Genomic DNA, 16,829 nt, shown 5'->3' on the forward strand with positions numbered 1-16,829 from the left:
GTGTCCAGGAAACTGAGCCCCCGCAGCAGGCAGGAGGAAGCTCTGAGAACGCCTTCCTCTTGAAAAGATCTCATCTGGCTGTGTGGCATAAAATGTGACTTCTATGACCCCAAATTTATAGTCATGGTCCAAGACTTCCATGAACTCCAGATTTATAGAAGCTAGCTGCCTTGATGTCCCTGATTGTTTATAGATCAACATCCCCAAACATGCATATAGCAGTAAAAGTGATCTTTTAAAAATACCAATCTAATGATGTCACTCCCTTCAAGGACTTCTCATTGCACCAGTTATAAATCCTTCCTGTGATCTACAAGCCCATTTGAGGTCATGACTCAACCACTTTCTTTTTTTTTTTTTTTTAATATTTATGTATTTATCTGAAAGAGTTACATAGAGAGAGGAAGAGACAGACAGAAAGAAATCTTCCACTGCTGATTCACTCCCCCAGGGGGGTCACAACAGCTAGAGCTGGCCCAGATGGAAGCCAGGAGTCAGGAGTTTCTTCTGGGTCTCTCACATGGGTGACAGGGGCACAAGCACATGGACCATCTTTTGCTGCTTTTCCAGGCACATTAGCAGGGAGCTGGATCAGACATGGAGCAGCCTGGTCTTGAACCAGCAGCCATATCGGATGCCTGTGTCACAGGCAGTGGCTTTACCTGCTATGCCACAACACCAGTGCCCCCTTCTCCACTTTCACCTCCTGACATTGTCCTCCTTGCCCACAGCACTCAAACTATATTAGCTGCCTTTATGGTGCTCAGATGAAGCAAACTCATTCCTCTTCTCAGAGCCTTTGCACTTGATGTCGCTTCTGCCTGGACCACTTGTCCCTGAGCAGTGCATGGCTTCTCATTCAGATCTCAATAGAAGTGTTAGCTCAGGGAGGACTTCCCTAACCCCCTTTGCATTCCCAGCCCATCAGATTTGCCCATCTCTCTCATTCTACTTTTCCAGAGTGCATCTTGTTAGGCACCATATGATGCTTATTTGCTTCCTTTGTGATTTTGTCTGCCCCACTGGAAAGTGGACTCTGTGAGAGCAGAAGATGTGTCCATCAGGTTTGCCATTGAATCTTCAGTACCCAGCCCCGTGCCTGGCACATAATAGGATATGGAATAGATGAATGGAGTGGCGTGAAAGTGTGGTGAAGGTATTGGAATTCTAGCCTCTCTGAGTGAGCATGGCAAGTCACTTTGTCTCTCGGAACCTCAGTTTGTTCACCTGTAAAGAGAGCATAATGACATTCTCCTCACATACCGGTGTGAGGATTGAATGACAATAATACAATGTTAAGTGCCTGGCACAGTGCTTTGCACACAGTCCAGCGTTCAACAGATGCTGGTGCTGGGGCAGGTGTGTTGGGGTACAGTGAGTTAAGCCACATTTGCCACATCTGCATCCCATATTGGAGTGCAGGTTTGAGTCTTGACTGATCCACTTTTTTTTTTTTTTTTTTTGAGATCTGTTTATTTATTTATTTGAAAAGCAGAGTTACAGAGAGGCAGAGGTAGAGGCAGAGACAGAGAGAGGTCTTCCATCTGCTGGCTCACTCCAAAAATGGCCACAACAGCTGGAGCTGGGTCGATATGAAGCCAGGAGCCAGGAGCTTCTTCTCGGTCTCCCATGTGGATACAGGGGCTGAAGCACTTAGGCCATCTTCCACTGCTTTCCAAGGCCATAGCAGAGAGCTGGATCAGAAATGGAACAGCTAAGATTTGAGGCTTAATCTACTCCGCCACAGTGCCAGGCCCAACTCTTTTACTTTATTTTGTTATTTAAAGATTTATTTACTTGAAAGTCAGAGTTACAGAGAGAGAGGAGAGGCAGAGAGAGAGAGAGAGAGAGTCTTCCATCCTCTGGTTCACTCCCCAGTTGGCCGCAACGACCAGAGCTGTGTTGATCCGAAGCCAGGAACCAGGAGCTTCTTCTGGGTCTCCCAAGTGGATGCAGGGGCCCAAGGACTTGGGCATTCTACCACTGCTTTCCCAGGCCACAGTAGAGAGCTGGATCAGAAGTGGAGCAGCCAGGACTCGAACTGACGCCCATATGGGATGCTGGCACTGCAGGGGGAGGCTTTACCCGCTATTTTATTCTTTTAAATGCTGGTGCTTTTTTTTTTTTTTTTTACCCTCTTTGAACCTCATTTTCCACACAATAGGGGGGATAACATTGATCATTCAGTACCGAGTTGTCAGAGAAGTGACAGTAACAAGTCTTTCCCCCTCTGGCCTTTACACATAGCATTCCCATTGCTTCTTGACTGGCTGACCTCAGTGGCACCTCCTTCTGGAAGCCTTTTTTGAGATTCCCCCACTGGATTAGGGCCTTTTCTGCCCCCCCACCCCCCCCTCCCCCCGCCCCAGGCCCTGGTGTTTCTGTTGAAATAAACAGACATCACACTGCTACTGTTTCTTCACTGGCCCAGGGAGAGAGCGCATTGATAGGCGGGTGGACAGATGATGGAAGCTTTGAAGCCAGCTACACCAAGGTTGAGCAGGCTCACAGGACCCCAGAGGCCAGCCTCAGCTGGCCCTGCCACTCCCCTACTCCCTAGGGACCCTGCCCTGTACCTCCCTCAACTCTTGGCTGCCCGCCCCCTCACCCCCTCCAAGCACCTCGGTCCTCCAGCATCCTCAGTGCGTGGTCCCTAACCATTGGCTGTGGCCCTCATTACCGTCCCCACCCCGCCTCCTCCGAGGGCGCAAATGGGAAGAAGCCAGGTGCGGGGTGCAGGTGTTCTCGGCCCCCTGCCCCAGGGTCAAAGGAGAGGCAGCGGCAACGGCGCGGAGGACTTGGCCAGGGTCGCAGCGTTTTTAAGCTGGACGGGGGAACGAAGGACTTCGCGAAATGAAGTCGCTGCAGCTACTGACGCTGCTGCTGGCGACCTGCACTCTGGGGGCGCAGGTGCAGCGCCGGGTCTACCTGCGCGAGGAGTTCCAAGACGGGGGTAAGCGGTTCAGTGGGTGCAGGAAGACCAGACGTCACTCCCCCGCGCCTCCTCCGTCCCTTGCCCTGGGGGGTCAGGCGAACTTCCCCTGTTTGCAGCCGGTTTCGAGCCAGAAGGATCGCCTTGCAAATGCTCGTTCTTTACTTGCTAGCTGTGTGACCCTGGGAGAGCAGCTTACCTGTCTGCATGTCCCTTTCCTTCTACCAAATGAGGAAAACGTGGATCTTGGAAAATTAGTTCCAAAACTTAAATAAGATAAGGCATACAAAGCATTGCCCTTAGTATTCAGTAGGTGTGCAATAAATGGTCCCTTCTTTTCATCCTGAAAGCACAACTAAGTCAACCCTGTAGGCAACATGTGAGCTCTAATTGTGACAGTAAATTTTCTACCTTTCATAAGATGTCAGAGTTTAGGGTCTTGGAGGATACTTTGTCCAGTTTCCTTCCTGAATGCCTCAGGAACAGCAGGAATTATGGTAGGGCTTACTTACTTACCTGAGGACAGGTGTTCAATGGTGCTGCTTCAGTCTCCGCCCCCCTCCCCCCAATGCTCATCCTATTTATGCATGTCTGTGTAAAGTCTGATTAATTCTTTGAGGGTGCACTGATTAGGGTACCTGCAGAGGAATTAGGAGTTTTGGGGTTTGAGTCCATGTCTCACCCTGAAAGACTAGATAAGCCCTTTTCCCTTTCTGGGACTCAGTTTCCCAATTGGTGATACAGGTAACTGTGTGTTTGAGGGTGGCAAGGTGCAGAGTAAGGAGTCAGGGAACTTAGGCAAGGCAGTGGGACAGGAAGGCTTCAGGGGAACAGTGACCCCCAGGCAGTGCTACCCAGAAAGATGGATAACAGCTTGCGGGGATAGGAGGAGGGCATTCCAGGCAGGAAGTACAGCACGTGGGAAGCCTGCAAACTGTGATGACACAGCAAGGTGTGCAGGGTGGTCAAAGCCTGGAGGGCAGGCGGGGGCCAGATCCAGGGGGCTCAGGAGCTGGCCTGTTGCTGAGAGCAGTGCAGGGAGGGGGCCTAATGGAACTGGTAAGCTGGGAGAAACAAGCTCCAACCCAGGTATTAGGAAGAGCACTCTGGGACCATGTGGCTGTGGATGGTGGAGCTGAGAGAAGTGGAGATTGGAGACAGGTGCAATGTGAAGAGGCTGCATCAGCACAATGCAAATACAGCGGAGGCGGCAGACAGGGAGAATGTATAGGAGTGGGCTGAAGAATGGGACGGAAGAAGCCCCTCAGCTTGCCCGACAACATCAGGGGGCCTTTTCCCAAGGACAGGTGGGGGTCCTCATCTCCTGCTGGACTTCAGCCATCCTTTGCAGTGAGCCCTGTGAGGCAAAAGCTTCTCACTGCTGCCTCCTCGACCCAGCTCTGTGCCTGGCCTGCTTTTACCCACCCTGCAATTCCTCTGGCAGGAGGCAGAGAGAACACGCACAGGCCTGTACTCACTTCCCCAAGGACCAGACTCCACTTGCCCAATGCAGCAGAGTGAAATGCCCAAGGGTTTCAGTAACAGGTATTTCTGAAGTGCTCTTTGGAACCAGGGAAAGAGTCATTTCAAGCCTCAAGCCCTAAGGCAGTTGACGAGGTCAAAATCATGATAAAATCCAATAGCACGTTATGTGCAGGAGAGGCTGCCCGCCTGCCATCACCTCCTCCAGGAAGCCTTATGTAGGGCTCCCCAGCTCCCTGAGGTTCTTGACAGCCCTGCTCACACAGGGCTGTCTACTTACCTGATTCTCCTCTGTGTTTCCTGTGTCAAAGTCAGTGACTGGATAGCGAGATGCCCAGCAAAGGACTATTGAGTGATTGAATGATTGGACAGAACCTAGACGAACACACCAAAACAATAACATCCCAGAAGAGAATTGTTCAACAATCTTTTCTCAAGGGCTGGCATCATGATGCAGTGAGTTAAGGCACTGCCTACAACATCAGCCTCCCATATCTGAGTGCTAATTCAAGCCCTGGCTGATTGGCTTCCAATGCAGCTCCCTGCTATTGTGCCTAGGAATGCAGCAGAGGATGGCTCAAGTGCTTGGGCTCCTGCACCCATGTGCGAAACCTCAACAGAGTTCCAGTTTCCTCGCTTTAGCCTGGAGCAGCCCTGGCCATTACAGCCATATGAGAATAAACTCTCTGACTTTCAAATAAATAATTTTTTAAAAAGAATCTGCAGTTAGACAAAGGACTTTCAAAAAGTTCATGGAAAATGCGTATTATAAAAAACTGTATATGGATCCCAGAAAAAATTTTGCATCAAAAAATAAATTTATTTTTTCATTCCATTTTCCCCTGAACTTTTGCAATTCCTTCATAATTGTTGAGGGCAAGAGCTTATCCTAAAGGAAGAAAAAACAAAATGCAATTATTAGTCTAAAAGGAGAGAGGTTAGTGACACATGCTGAGGGGCTGATTCTGCTCGCTGGCTAAGAAGGGTTATGAAGTGGGGTCCCTAGGGCTCTGAGGCTTATCCTCAGCTTAAAAGAGCCAGAAATCCAATACGGCTTATGAACTTTAAGCCAGAAAGAGATAGAACTGGTTCGTTCTATCCAAACTCATATAGGCTGATATATAAACAAGAGGCTGATAAATTCACGAGCACCCCAGACTTAGCATGTCTCCAGGAATACTTTTGTGCTCTCCCTGAGCTTTTGCACTCTCACCTTGTTCTTCTCTATCTTAGAAAGTGGTCCAATCATTCACCTGGTTGTTGAGATAAAAAATCTAGGAGTCGTCTTTGACTCCTTTATCTTTTCTTCTCCTTCATCTAATCCATTAACAAGTTTAACTACCTTCTAAATATGTCCTAAACATGGTATGCGTTATGCTTTTATAAAAAAAGATTTATTATTTGAAAGGCAGAGTTACAGAGAGGCAGAGGAAAAGGGGGAGAGAGAGAGAGAGAGAGAGAGAGAGAGAGAGGTGAGAGGTCTTCCATTTGCTAGTTCATTCCCCAAATGACCACAATGGCGGGAGCTGGGCTGATCTGAAGCCAAAGTCAGCCAGGAGTTTCTTCCAGGTCTCCCACATGGGTACAGGGTCCCAAGAAGCACTTGGGTCATCTTCTACTGCTTTCTCTGGTCATAGCAGAGAGCTGATCAGAAGTGGAGGAACCAGGTCTCCAACCAGCACCCATGTGGGATGCTGGCACTGTAGGCCACTATGCCACTGCACCAGCAGCATAAATGTGGTATTGTTACACAAACCTGGGTTGGGAAAACTCCTTTCATTCAAACAGGCACCAGGGACACTGGAGGATCCAAACAGTTTATTAACGCCAATGGGCTCAGCTGGAATCATTTCCTGAAAACTGAGCATCAATCCCAAATTTCTTACAGTATTTTTAGGTTCATCAGGATCATACCATAGCTGTTACAGCATTGGTGGATTTAAATTGCAGCCTACGTGACTTAGGACCACACTTCCGATGGCTGGTGGGTCCGGGATGTTTGTAAAAGTGATGCCAGGGGCAGATTTATTAGGACAGATGTATGACTGGAGTCTACAGAGGCAGAACTTAGGACATCTTCCCTCCCTAGACAGGATAACAGTGGGCAGCTGTTTCACTAGTTTACTTCGAGCAGTCACTTTTCCAGGTTTGTGTTGCAGGGGTGGGGTCCACTCTTCTTTCTTTGTCTCTGGTTGTGGCTGTAATTCCTCTACAATATGTTTTACCTCTCACATCACTACCCACCCAAGTCCGAGAAATGAAAAATAAGCACGTCTATGTGACTACCACAATCAATATATAGAACATTTCCATATCCTGTTAGGTTTTCTTGGGAACTTTAGCATGCTAAATTTTAAAGAATACTTTTAACTGTATGATAAATTTCTAGTTTTGTGTTTCTCTCTTTCTCTGTTTCTCTCATCATCATTATCATTATATTAGCCTCCTGAGAAAAATCTTTCTCTGTTGTATTCATTGCTATACTTGTAACGCCTAAAACTTGTGTAAAACAAGCATGTAGTAGTTACTCAATTTTTGTTGAATGAGTGACTACATAAATTGCTCTAGAAAATGACCATTTCAAAAATCAGAATGCTCTTATCAGCCAAGGCAAACACTTTTTCAATTATCAAGGACCCAGGAAACAAAACTCATTGAACCAGGACTTAATTTTGTTGAATGCCTGTTGTGTACCAGCGGATGATCATTTTTCTTTATAAATTGTTTTATTGAATGACTCAATAGTTCTCTAAGGAAGATGCTACTATCTCTCAGTGATAAGAAAATTGAGGTTAAGAGAAATTGAATGATTTTTCCCCCCTAGTTTGCACAGCTGTGTCAAAAGCAGTTGGGAGGCCAAGTCAGGCAAAGTCTGGAAAGCATCTGTGCTTTTTCATGGTTCACTGGGGCAGTGGGGACGGAAGCCTGACTACAGTAGGTTGAAGGAGGGGTGAGAGTTTAGGCAGCAAATACAACAGGTGCAGGTTATGTTTTGGAGGATTCAGACTGAAGAAGTAGAGTAGAGCTTAGGGGCTTAAGTAGATACTTTGAGATGCAAAGGGCTGGTAGAAGGTTTGGTTGAAACAAGGTTGGAATTTTGCAGAAAGGTCAATGTGCAAGAGTTGCAAGGAGTGGCAAGGTGCTGGTTCTACATCTCTTTTAACTTTATAAACCCATGCACCTGGCACATGGATAGTGCTCAATTAAAGGTTTGTGGAAAGAAGGAAGGAAGGGTACACCAGTTAGGCAGAAGGAAGCCAGTTAACTGAAAATAAATGGGGGAGAACACATACACTTCAAGTATTAGGGTGTAAGAATTGCAGGACAGGAGGTCATGGTCGTGGAGGGAAGTGTTTGAGTCTGAGGTTTCAGGGTGGTGTCTGGTGAGAAGACCCAAGGTGTGAATGTGGAGGCAGATGGCCAAACTGCAACGGAAGTGCAAGTGAGCAGAAATGGGGAGAGGTTGTCCTGCAGACAGGGAGGTCACCTGGATAGCGATGGGCTTGCGTGGACAGGAAGACTGGAAGCTAGATGCCAGTTTTTCAGCACATGGTGGGAGTGACTGGGAATGGTAGATGAACAGAGCAGGAAGTTAAAAGTGAGAGGGGAGACTCCACAGCTAGTACCTTAACTACACACCATAAAGCTTCCCACTCCAGCTCTGGAAAAAGGTGCCCCAAGGGGCTGCAGCCGATAGACTGGGGCAAATCCTTTCCAGTCTCTGCTGCTTCTGTCCTGATGATGGGATGGTGAACACAATCTTTCTTTTTTCTTTTTTTAAAAGATTTATTTTATTTATTTGAAAGACAGAGTTACAGAGAGAGGTAGAGACAGAGAGAGAGAGGTCTTCCATCTGCTGGTTCACTCCCCAGATGGCCGCAATGGCCAGAGCTATGCCAATCTGAAGCCAGGAACTTCTTCCTGGTCTCCCACGCAGGTGCAGGGGCCCAAGGACTTGGGACATCATCTACTGCTTTCCCAGGCTATAGCAGAGAGCTGGATCAGAAGTGGAGCAGCCAGGTCTTGAACAGGCGCCCATATGGGATGCTGGCACTGCAGGCAGTGGCTTTATCCCCTATGCCATAGCGCTGGTCCCTGGCCAGAAGTTTAGTGGCTGGTGATTCACTGGTCCAGAGCTCTCACTGGCCAGGGTTCCTATTGCTTGCTCTAAGATTCAAATCATCAGAACACCAGCACTGCTCCCCTGTAAGATTGATGGGGTGGGTGGGATACGAGGGAATGAAGGAGAGGCCGTGGTCTCTCCCTCTGAAGCACCTTCGAGTTTTCTCTGGTCACAGCTGCACGGGTGGTGGCAGCCGAGGGTACGGGGCTACAAGTCTTCTCGATTCCGCAGGATGAGCTTCCTCACAAGCGCGGTGATCTGGGGCCTGATCTCCTCCACCGGCACCGTCGGGTCCCACGCCCCGATCACCTTCCCATCCGGGGCCACCAGGTACTTCCAGAAGTTCCATGTAGGCTCCTTCCCAGGAGTCTGTATCAGGTCCTTGGTGGGGTGGGCACTAGTGCCAGTGACTGCGACCTTACTAAACATGGGAAAAGGGGCTGGTGGGCTGGTGCTGTGGCATAGTGGGTTGGGGCTCCACCTGTGGCAGCAGCAGCCCACATGGCACCAGTTGGAGTCCTGGATTCTCCTCTTCCAATCCAGCTGCCTGCTGGTGGCCTGGGTGGGTGGAAGGGGGAAGTGGAAAAAGGCCCAAGTCCTTGGGCCCCTGCACCCAAGTGGGAGACCCAGAGTAGGCTCCTGGCTCCTGGCTTCTGATCTGCCTGGCCCCGGCTGTTGTAGCTATTTGGGGAACGAACCAGCAGATGGAAGACCTTTCTCTCTGTCTCTCACTCTATCTGTAAATCTGCTTCTCAATAATTAAATAAAAAAAAAAAACCTCACTGGCGTTCTGAGGACAAACAACAACAACATGGGGAAAGAGACCCCGTAGGTGCGGCGGGCGAAGCTCTCGATCTCCTTGTTGCTGTCTGGCTCCTGTTGGCCAAACTGGTTGCAGGGGAAGGCGAGCACGTTGAAGTGGCGGGGACCCAGGTCTCTCTGTAGCTGCTGCAGATCTCGGTAGTTCTGCTCTGTGGAGCCACACTCGCTGGCCACGTTCACCACCAGAGACACTAAGCCCTGGTGCTCTGGATGTCGACCACCCTGAAGTCATAGAAGTCCTGCTCCTGCTGTACACAGGCCACAGCCCACAGGAGCAGCCACACCGCTGCCACTGCCACTACGACTCGCTTCCCAAAACCGATTCTTCCTGTATTCCTCCTACTCCCACCCCCCACACCGTCTCCCACCAGTCCAAGAAGCTGAGGACCTGTTATCTCACATTTTAAGTAGTACTTAGCAACTTAAGGAAGATGAACCTGGGATTCCTTGAATGTGAGGACTGAAGAGAGCCCTGGGAGCTCATCTCATCCAACGTGCTTGCCTGTTCTCCATTTTCAGAGGGGAAAACTGCTCCAGGGAGGGGCCGTGGCTTGCAGAGTGGCAGAGCCTGGGATTCAGGCTCCTTCCTCTCTGCTGTTTGCCCAGCCTACTCCAGGCCACCATGCAGCACAGCAACCAGAGCCTGTGCCAGGCTCCTGGACGCCAACTCTCTCTGTACTGATGAGGAAACTGAGACCTCGTGGTTTCCCAAAGCCACACAGTGAGTCAGTGACACAGGTGTTTGCTCAGCTGAGGTCTCCGACCTTCAAAAAGGATCCATTGGCCACTGCGGTTAGCAGCCATGTGTCAGGTGGCCAGCAGGTAAGACCAGTGGCTTTGGGGACACTATGAGCTTTCGGAATCCCAGAACATGCTTAGGGATTGGTGCATTAACACATGCAGGGATGTTGGTAGGTTGAACAGGAGAATCATCAAATTAGTGATACATATGGATATGAGGGAGAAGAATTAATGGTAACAGCAGTGATCAAGTGACCATTATAAAAGCACAAACTCAGCAGAAAGCAACTGGAATTCAAATGAAGGACTGAATGATGCAGGAGTTACAAGGGTGTGTGTGTGTGTGTGTGTGACAGAGAGAGAGAAAGAGAGAGAGAGAATGTTAATTCTCTCGGCTCTCAGACTTGACCATGAAAACTTGGCCAGAGAGACACTCTAGGACAAAGGGCCTCTGTGCCCAGCTGGCACAGACACACCGAGGCCAGCCCAGCAGGGCTGTGGAACACACTGCTGCTCGGGCCTCCGACTGATAAGCAGCTGAGACCATCTGTGAATCGTGAAGACTTGGACACGCTGAGCCTGGAGAAGAATCCCCCTGGACAGATGCCTGAACCAAAGAGGCCTCATCCAGCTGGCTTTCCCAGGTCTCAAGCACACACTGATGGCTGGGATTTCTATGGAGGCTGCAGGAGGTGGAGCCGAGAGCAGTGGCCTTGGGACAGGTCTGATTCTGCTACTTGCTCACTGGGTGACTTTGGGTAATTCACAGCCTCTCTGAGTCTCCACAGAGGGAGGTGATTATGCTCCAGAGAAGGGAGGCTGAGTGAAGTGAGGGATGGAAACCAGACTGCCGAGGCCATAGGCAGTGCCAGCTCCCTCCCTCCCTTCCCTGTGGTATCCCCCACCCCCACTTCTCAAGGCTCACCTGGAATGTGGCTCACTCTTTCTGTCTAGCCAATCTCTGTTCAAACACCTCAGCACAGAGGCTGGCCACCCTGTCTTAAATAACACCTTAACATTCTGAATTTTCTCCAAAGAATTAGTATTGTCTGCTATTATATTGCATATTGAATATCTATCTGGTACTTTGTTTAAAGTTTGTCATCTTACCCTTCAATTAGAATTTAAATGCCAGGAAGGGAGGAACTTTGTTTTCTTGGAGTAATAGGCCCTTAATAAATAAATGAAGGAAGCAAAGAGGGAAGATGGAAGAGAAACTGTTGAAAAAACTGTAGAAGCTCCTCCCTCCTCTCTTGGCAGATGTAACCACTCTGACTTGATCATTTTCTTTTCAAAGCTACAAGGGGATTTCAAAAAAGTTTGTGGAAAGATGGAACTAAAAGATAAATTTAGGGACCAGTGTTAAAACAGCAGGTTAAGCCACCACTTGCGACACAGCATCCCATATCAGAGTCCCCAGCTGCTCCACTTCCAATCCATCTCCCGATGGCCCAAGTTCTTGGGTCCCTGTGCTCACGTGAGAGACCCGGAAGGAATTCCTGGCTCCTGGTCTCAGCCTGGCCCAGCCCTGACCTGGCTGTTGTGGCCATTTGGGAAGTCAACTAGCAGATGGAAGATCTCTCTCTCTCTCTCTCTCTCTCTCTCTCTCTCTCTAACGCTGCCTTTCAAATAAGTAAATCTTTAAAAAAATCAATATTGCCTCATTAAGTATGGCAAAACACCACAGTAATGTTAACAAGAGAGGAAACTGCGTGCAGAATATACAGGATCTATGTAACATTCTTGAAATATTTTCATAAAAATAAAGCTATCTTAAACTAAAAGTCTATTTTTAAATGAAGTGTTTAAGACTATCTTAAATGAAAAAAGAGAATGTATTACTTCACCTAAAATTTTTCCCTCCATGATTTTGTATTGAAAAAGAATCAATAAAGAAAAAATCTTATTCTTTCATCCAGTCAGTCCCCTAAAAAATTACCTAAATATAAATAAAGACTTCTGTTAATCTTGGCAGAATTTGTAAATGTGAAAGTTTTACAACAATCATAATGTTAAAATTATATGATTAGGTAGATAAATCATAGCATAGTCAAGTGATAGAATGCTATGCAACCATGAAAAATAATCTTTATTAAGAATTTTTTCTGCGGCCGGCGCCGTGGCTCAACAGGCTAATCCTCCACCTTGGGGCGCCGGCACACCGGGTTCTAGTCCCGGTCAGGGCGCCGGATTCTGTCCCGGTTGCCCCTCTTCCAGGCCAGCTCTCTGCTGTGGCCAGGGAGTGCAGTGGAGGATGGCCCAAGTACTTGGGCCCTGCACCCCATGGGAGACCAGGATAAGTACCTGGCTCCTGCCTTCGTTTCAGCGTTTCAGCGCTGTGCGCCGGCCGCAGTGCGCCGGCCGCGGCGGCCATTGGAGGGTGAACCAACAGCAAAAGAAGACCTTTCTCTCTGTCTCTCTCTCTCACTGTCCACTCTGCCTGTCAAAAAAAATAAAATAAAATAAAACAAAAAAAATAAAAAAAAAGAATTTTTTCTGACAGGAAAATTAATTTACTTATAAGTGGAATAAAGTAGGATACAAATTATGTGTGTGTTTGTGTTGTGTGTGTGTGTGTGTGTGAGAGAGAGAGAGAGAGAGAATTCAACCATATACAGGAAAAATATATTTCAAAAGGCTAGAAAATACATATCAAAATGTTAACAACGATCATTTCTGGGAAGGAGACTATAGATATTTTTACTGATTATTTGCATTTTCCGGAATTTCTACATTTTATACAATAAGTTACTTTGAAAAATCAAGAAATATAAAATAAAGGTGCAGTGCCGGCATCCCATATGGGCGCTGGTTTGAGTCCTGGCTGCTCCACTTCCAATCCAGCTCTATGCTGTGGCCTGGAAAAGCAGTAGAAGATGGCCCAAGCTCTTGGGCCCCTGTGCCTGTGTGGGAGACCCGGAAGAAGCTCTTGGCTCCTGGCTTCCAATCTGCTCAGCTCCAGTCATTGCGGCCATTTAGGGAGTGAATCAGCGGATGGAAGACCTCTCTTTCTCTCTCCCTCTCCCTCTGCCTCTCCTTCTCTCTCTTTGTAACTCCGACTTTCAAATAAAATAAATGAATCTTTAAAGGAAAAAAATTATAAAATAAAAAGCAGATGCTTTATTTGCCTGTCTCTCCTGTTAGACAGAGAACTCCTTGAGGGCTTGGGGGCCCAAGGAGTTATACCTCACACTACTGCCCTGGTGTCTAGCCCTCAGATGGCACAGCAAAGCTGTTCTGTAAATATTCAAGTGAAAACTTCTAGCCTTTTCTACTTCTAGCACATAGGCTCTATTGTAATATACACTTTGTTAACAAACTTGGTTATCTGTACAGGATGGGACAGCCTCCCGGATAAATGGAGGACCTCCACGAGGCTCTCATCCAATGACAGCAATGATGGTTATTTGTATTAACTTCATTAATTTTGTTCTCATGTCAATCCATTGCTTTACAAACATGTATTCAGCATGTTTGCATGGCTCCCTTTTTTAGTTTTTTTTCTTCAAAGATTTATTCATATTTTGAAAAGCAGAGTGAGAGAGATGGAGAGATCTTCCATCCACTGGTTTACCCCCCAAATGGCAGCAACAACCAGTGCTGTGCCAGGTTGGAGCCTGACACCCCATCCAGGTCTCCCACATGGGTAGCAGGGCTCCAAGGATGTTTGCTGTTTTCTGCTGCTTTCCCAGGCACATTTAGCAGGGTGCTGGATCAGAAGTGGAGCAGCTGGAACTCAAACTGGCACCTATCTGAAATGCTGGTGTTGCAGATGGCGGCTTCACTTACTGCACCACAATGCTGGCCTCTAGAGTTTAATGTAATCCTCATCTATAAGGAGACAAATTCAGAGAAGTGATCAGGTCACCACATAAACAGCTGGGAAGGCTCAGATTTTCATCCTGTGCTGCTGTTCACCACCCTGCAAACCTTTCCCCCAGTTGGTTAATATTTGAACGAGTAGGATCTGTATGACAGCTATGCAGGTAGACTGGCAGACAGACAGAAAAGAAAGGAGGTAGGCAGGAAGTCGGTAGGCAGATAAAGCAGGGTTGTGGGTCCACTGGCCTCACGAGAACTGGGTGCATTGCTAGGGCCACACACTGACCTTGGGGAGGGCTGCTTAAGCAGAATGGAAACAGTGGAGACAGGAAACCCTGAAAACCGGACCTGTACTTCCACTTTCCATGACAGCCTAATATGGACTTAGAGTCCTCAGGAAAGTTTAGATTTTTTAAAAGACATTTATTTGTTTGAGAGGCAGAGTTACTGAGAGAGGGAGAGACAGAGAGAAAGGCCTTCCATCCGCTGGTTCACACTCCAAATGGCCACCAGGGCCAGAGCAGGGCTGATCTAAAGCCAGCAGCCAGGAGCTTCTTCTGGGTCTCTCACATGGGTGCAGGGGCCCAAACACTTGGGCCATCTTCCACTGCTTTCCCAGGCCACAGCAGAGAGCTGGATTGGAAGTGGAGCAGCCGGGACTCAAACTGGCACACTTCGGGGATGCTGGTGCCGCAGGCAGAAGCTTAACCTACTATACCACAACACCAGCTCCCTAGACTTTTTTTTGAGTTCTCTGTACAAGAGGCCAGGATCTTTCATGATATACAGAAATATTTTTTTTCTGTTGAAAATGATAGACAAAATGTTGGTACCTGAAGGGAAAAACATTAGGTTATCTGTCAAACTCTTCGCAGAACATCATCTGATGATGTTGACTAAATTCAGCAAACAGGTACTTTTTATTTTATTATTTGATAGGCAGAGTTAGACAGTGAGAGAGAGACAGAGAGAAAGGTCTTCCTTCCGTTGGTTCACCCCGCAAATGGCTGCCACGGCCGGCGCACTGCGCCAATCTGAAGCCAGAAGCCAAGTGCTTTCTCCTGGTCTCCCATACGGGTGCAGGGCCCAAGCACTTGGGCCATCCTCAATGCCCTCCCAGGCCACAGCAGAGAGCTGGACTGGAAGAGGAGAAACTGGGACTAGAACCTGGTGCCCATATAGGATGCCAGCGCCGCAGGCGGAGGATTAATCAAGTGAGCCACGGTGCCAGTCCTAGCAAACAGGTACTTTTATCTAACTATGCAGGCATTTTCTATCAGATCTATTCCATCCCAGGTTCAGAACTAGGTGCTGGGGAAGGCACAACTTTTATTTTTCAGTCTATAAGTATTTGCATCTCTTTACCTTTGATGTTATATCTATATCTATATCTATCTATCTATCTATCTATCTATCTATAGTATGCTTATTCACATATAAATATAGATAGGTTCGGCCTCAAGTAGTGTTTATTGAGCATTTATTGCATGCCTGGTACTGCATTGCACACTATTTCATGTAACTCTTCCAGAAAGTGTGAGTGAGGAGGTCGGCGTTGTGCTGCAGTTGTTATAGCTGCTGCTTATGATGCTGGCATCCCGTATTCCAGTCTCTGCTGCTCTGCTTCTCATCTAGCTTCCTGCTAACACACCTGGGAAGGCACTGGAAGATGGCTCAAGTGCTTGGGCCCTTGACATCCAGGTGGGAGAGTTCCTGGCCCCTGACTTCAGCCTGGCCCAACCCTGGCTGTTGCAGCCAATTGGGGAGCGAATCAGAGGATGGAAGAACTCTCCCTCTCTCTCTCTCTTTCTGGCTCTCCCCCTTTCTCTGTTGCTTTGCCTTTCAAATAAATAAATAAACACACATCTTAAAAAAAAAAAAAGCAGCAGCAGCATCTATGAATTAGGGGACCCTTTTCTACAGTTGAGGAAACTGAGTGTCAGAGAAGTTAAAGAAGTTGCTGAAACTGGTGGCAGAGCCCTAGCCCAGTGTTTTGATTTAAGCTCCATAAGGAGCCAGTCATGGCAGGAGGTGCAGATATGTAAATAAGTTCATTTGACTGGGGAACCGTGGTTATGTGGCCTCCTTGGTTCCATACCTCTGCAATTGGAATGTGCTGTGTACAATTATCAGTGAGATATACTAACTTCTAAAAGTTCATCACTGTTTGGTGTGGGTCTCTGGGGACCTACAGGTGTTTGGTTAATTTGAAGGAAAGATTTAGCAGGGGAGATGAGACATTAGTGTCCAACCTTGGTTAATGCAGTCTCTCAGTTAATGAGCTCTTGGTGATCAGGCCCTTGTCGTAGTCCCCTCTTCTCTCTCCTGCAAAACTGTGCAGTACTACTTAGAGTTTCCCTGAAACACCATGCTGTCTCAGGCCTCTGGGCCTTTGCACGTGCAAATCACTCTGTTTGGAACACCTGCTCCTCACCTTTGTGCATTTTCAAATCTTATTCCTTCAGGTACGCCTTCTCTCAACACTGCCTGATGCTGCGTGCTGTCATTGCCGTTTTGAATTTCATTGCCTTGTCCTTCCTTGTATCACTACTATCCTCTCGATGCTGTTGTTTTACTAGTTTTCAGCTGTTTATCTCTCTGTCTCTTCCACCGGATTATAGACTCCCTGAGGCTCTTAAGTCCCTAAAGGAACCTCGTCAGATTCATGTCTGTGTGTCTGATGCCTGGCACAAAGTGAATGCTCAAATGTTTATTGAATGAAGAGATAAATGAGTCTAGAGACACAGTGCAGAAGAACTTAGTTCTGGAGTCTTATCTGCCATTGAGAATCATGTGTCCTTGAGCAAATCGCTTCCTTCTCTGGGCTTTAATCTCCCTATCTGTAACGCCAGGAAGTTAGATTAAGTGATCACCAAGGGTCATTTGGGCCTCAGTCTTTTATGATAT

General features: G+C 47.6%; 1 protein-coding gene and 1 pseudogene across 1 annotated transcript in view; one reads left to right on the plus strand and one right to left on the minus strand.

Moving 5' to 3' along the window:
- Positions 1-8,505: 8,505 nt before the first annotated feature.
- Positions 8,506-10,163, minus strand: LOC100350175 (protein peroxidase GPX7 pseudogene; annotated as a pseudogene).
- A 383-nt stretch (positions 10,164-10,546) lies between these two features.
- Positions 10,547-16,829, plus strand: part of LOC100350417 (calreticulin) — a 32,093-nt gene continuing 25,810 nt past the window's right edge. The window contains exon 1 of the mRNA XM_089300705.1: positions 10,547-10,789. Within this exon, the coding sequence (XP_089156831.1) occupies positions 10,704-10,789 (86 nt within the window). The 5' untranslated portion in view covers positions 10,547-10,703. The remainder of the gene's footprint in view (positions 10,790-16,829) is intronic.

Source organism: Oryctolagus cuniculus, chromosome 7, assembly GCF_051225735.1.
Source record: "Oryctolagus cuniculus isolate XC-2025 breed Fujian yellow rabbit chromosome 7, ASM5122573v1, whole genome shotgun sequence".
Classification (NCBI taxonomy): domain Eukaryota; kingdom Metazoa; phylum Chordata; class Mammalia; order Lagomorpha; family Leporidae; genus Oryctolagus; species Oryctolagus cuniculus.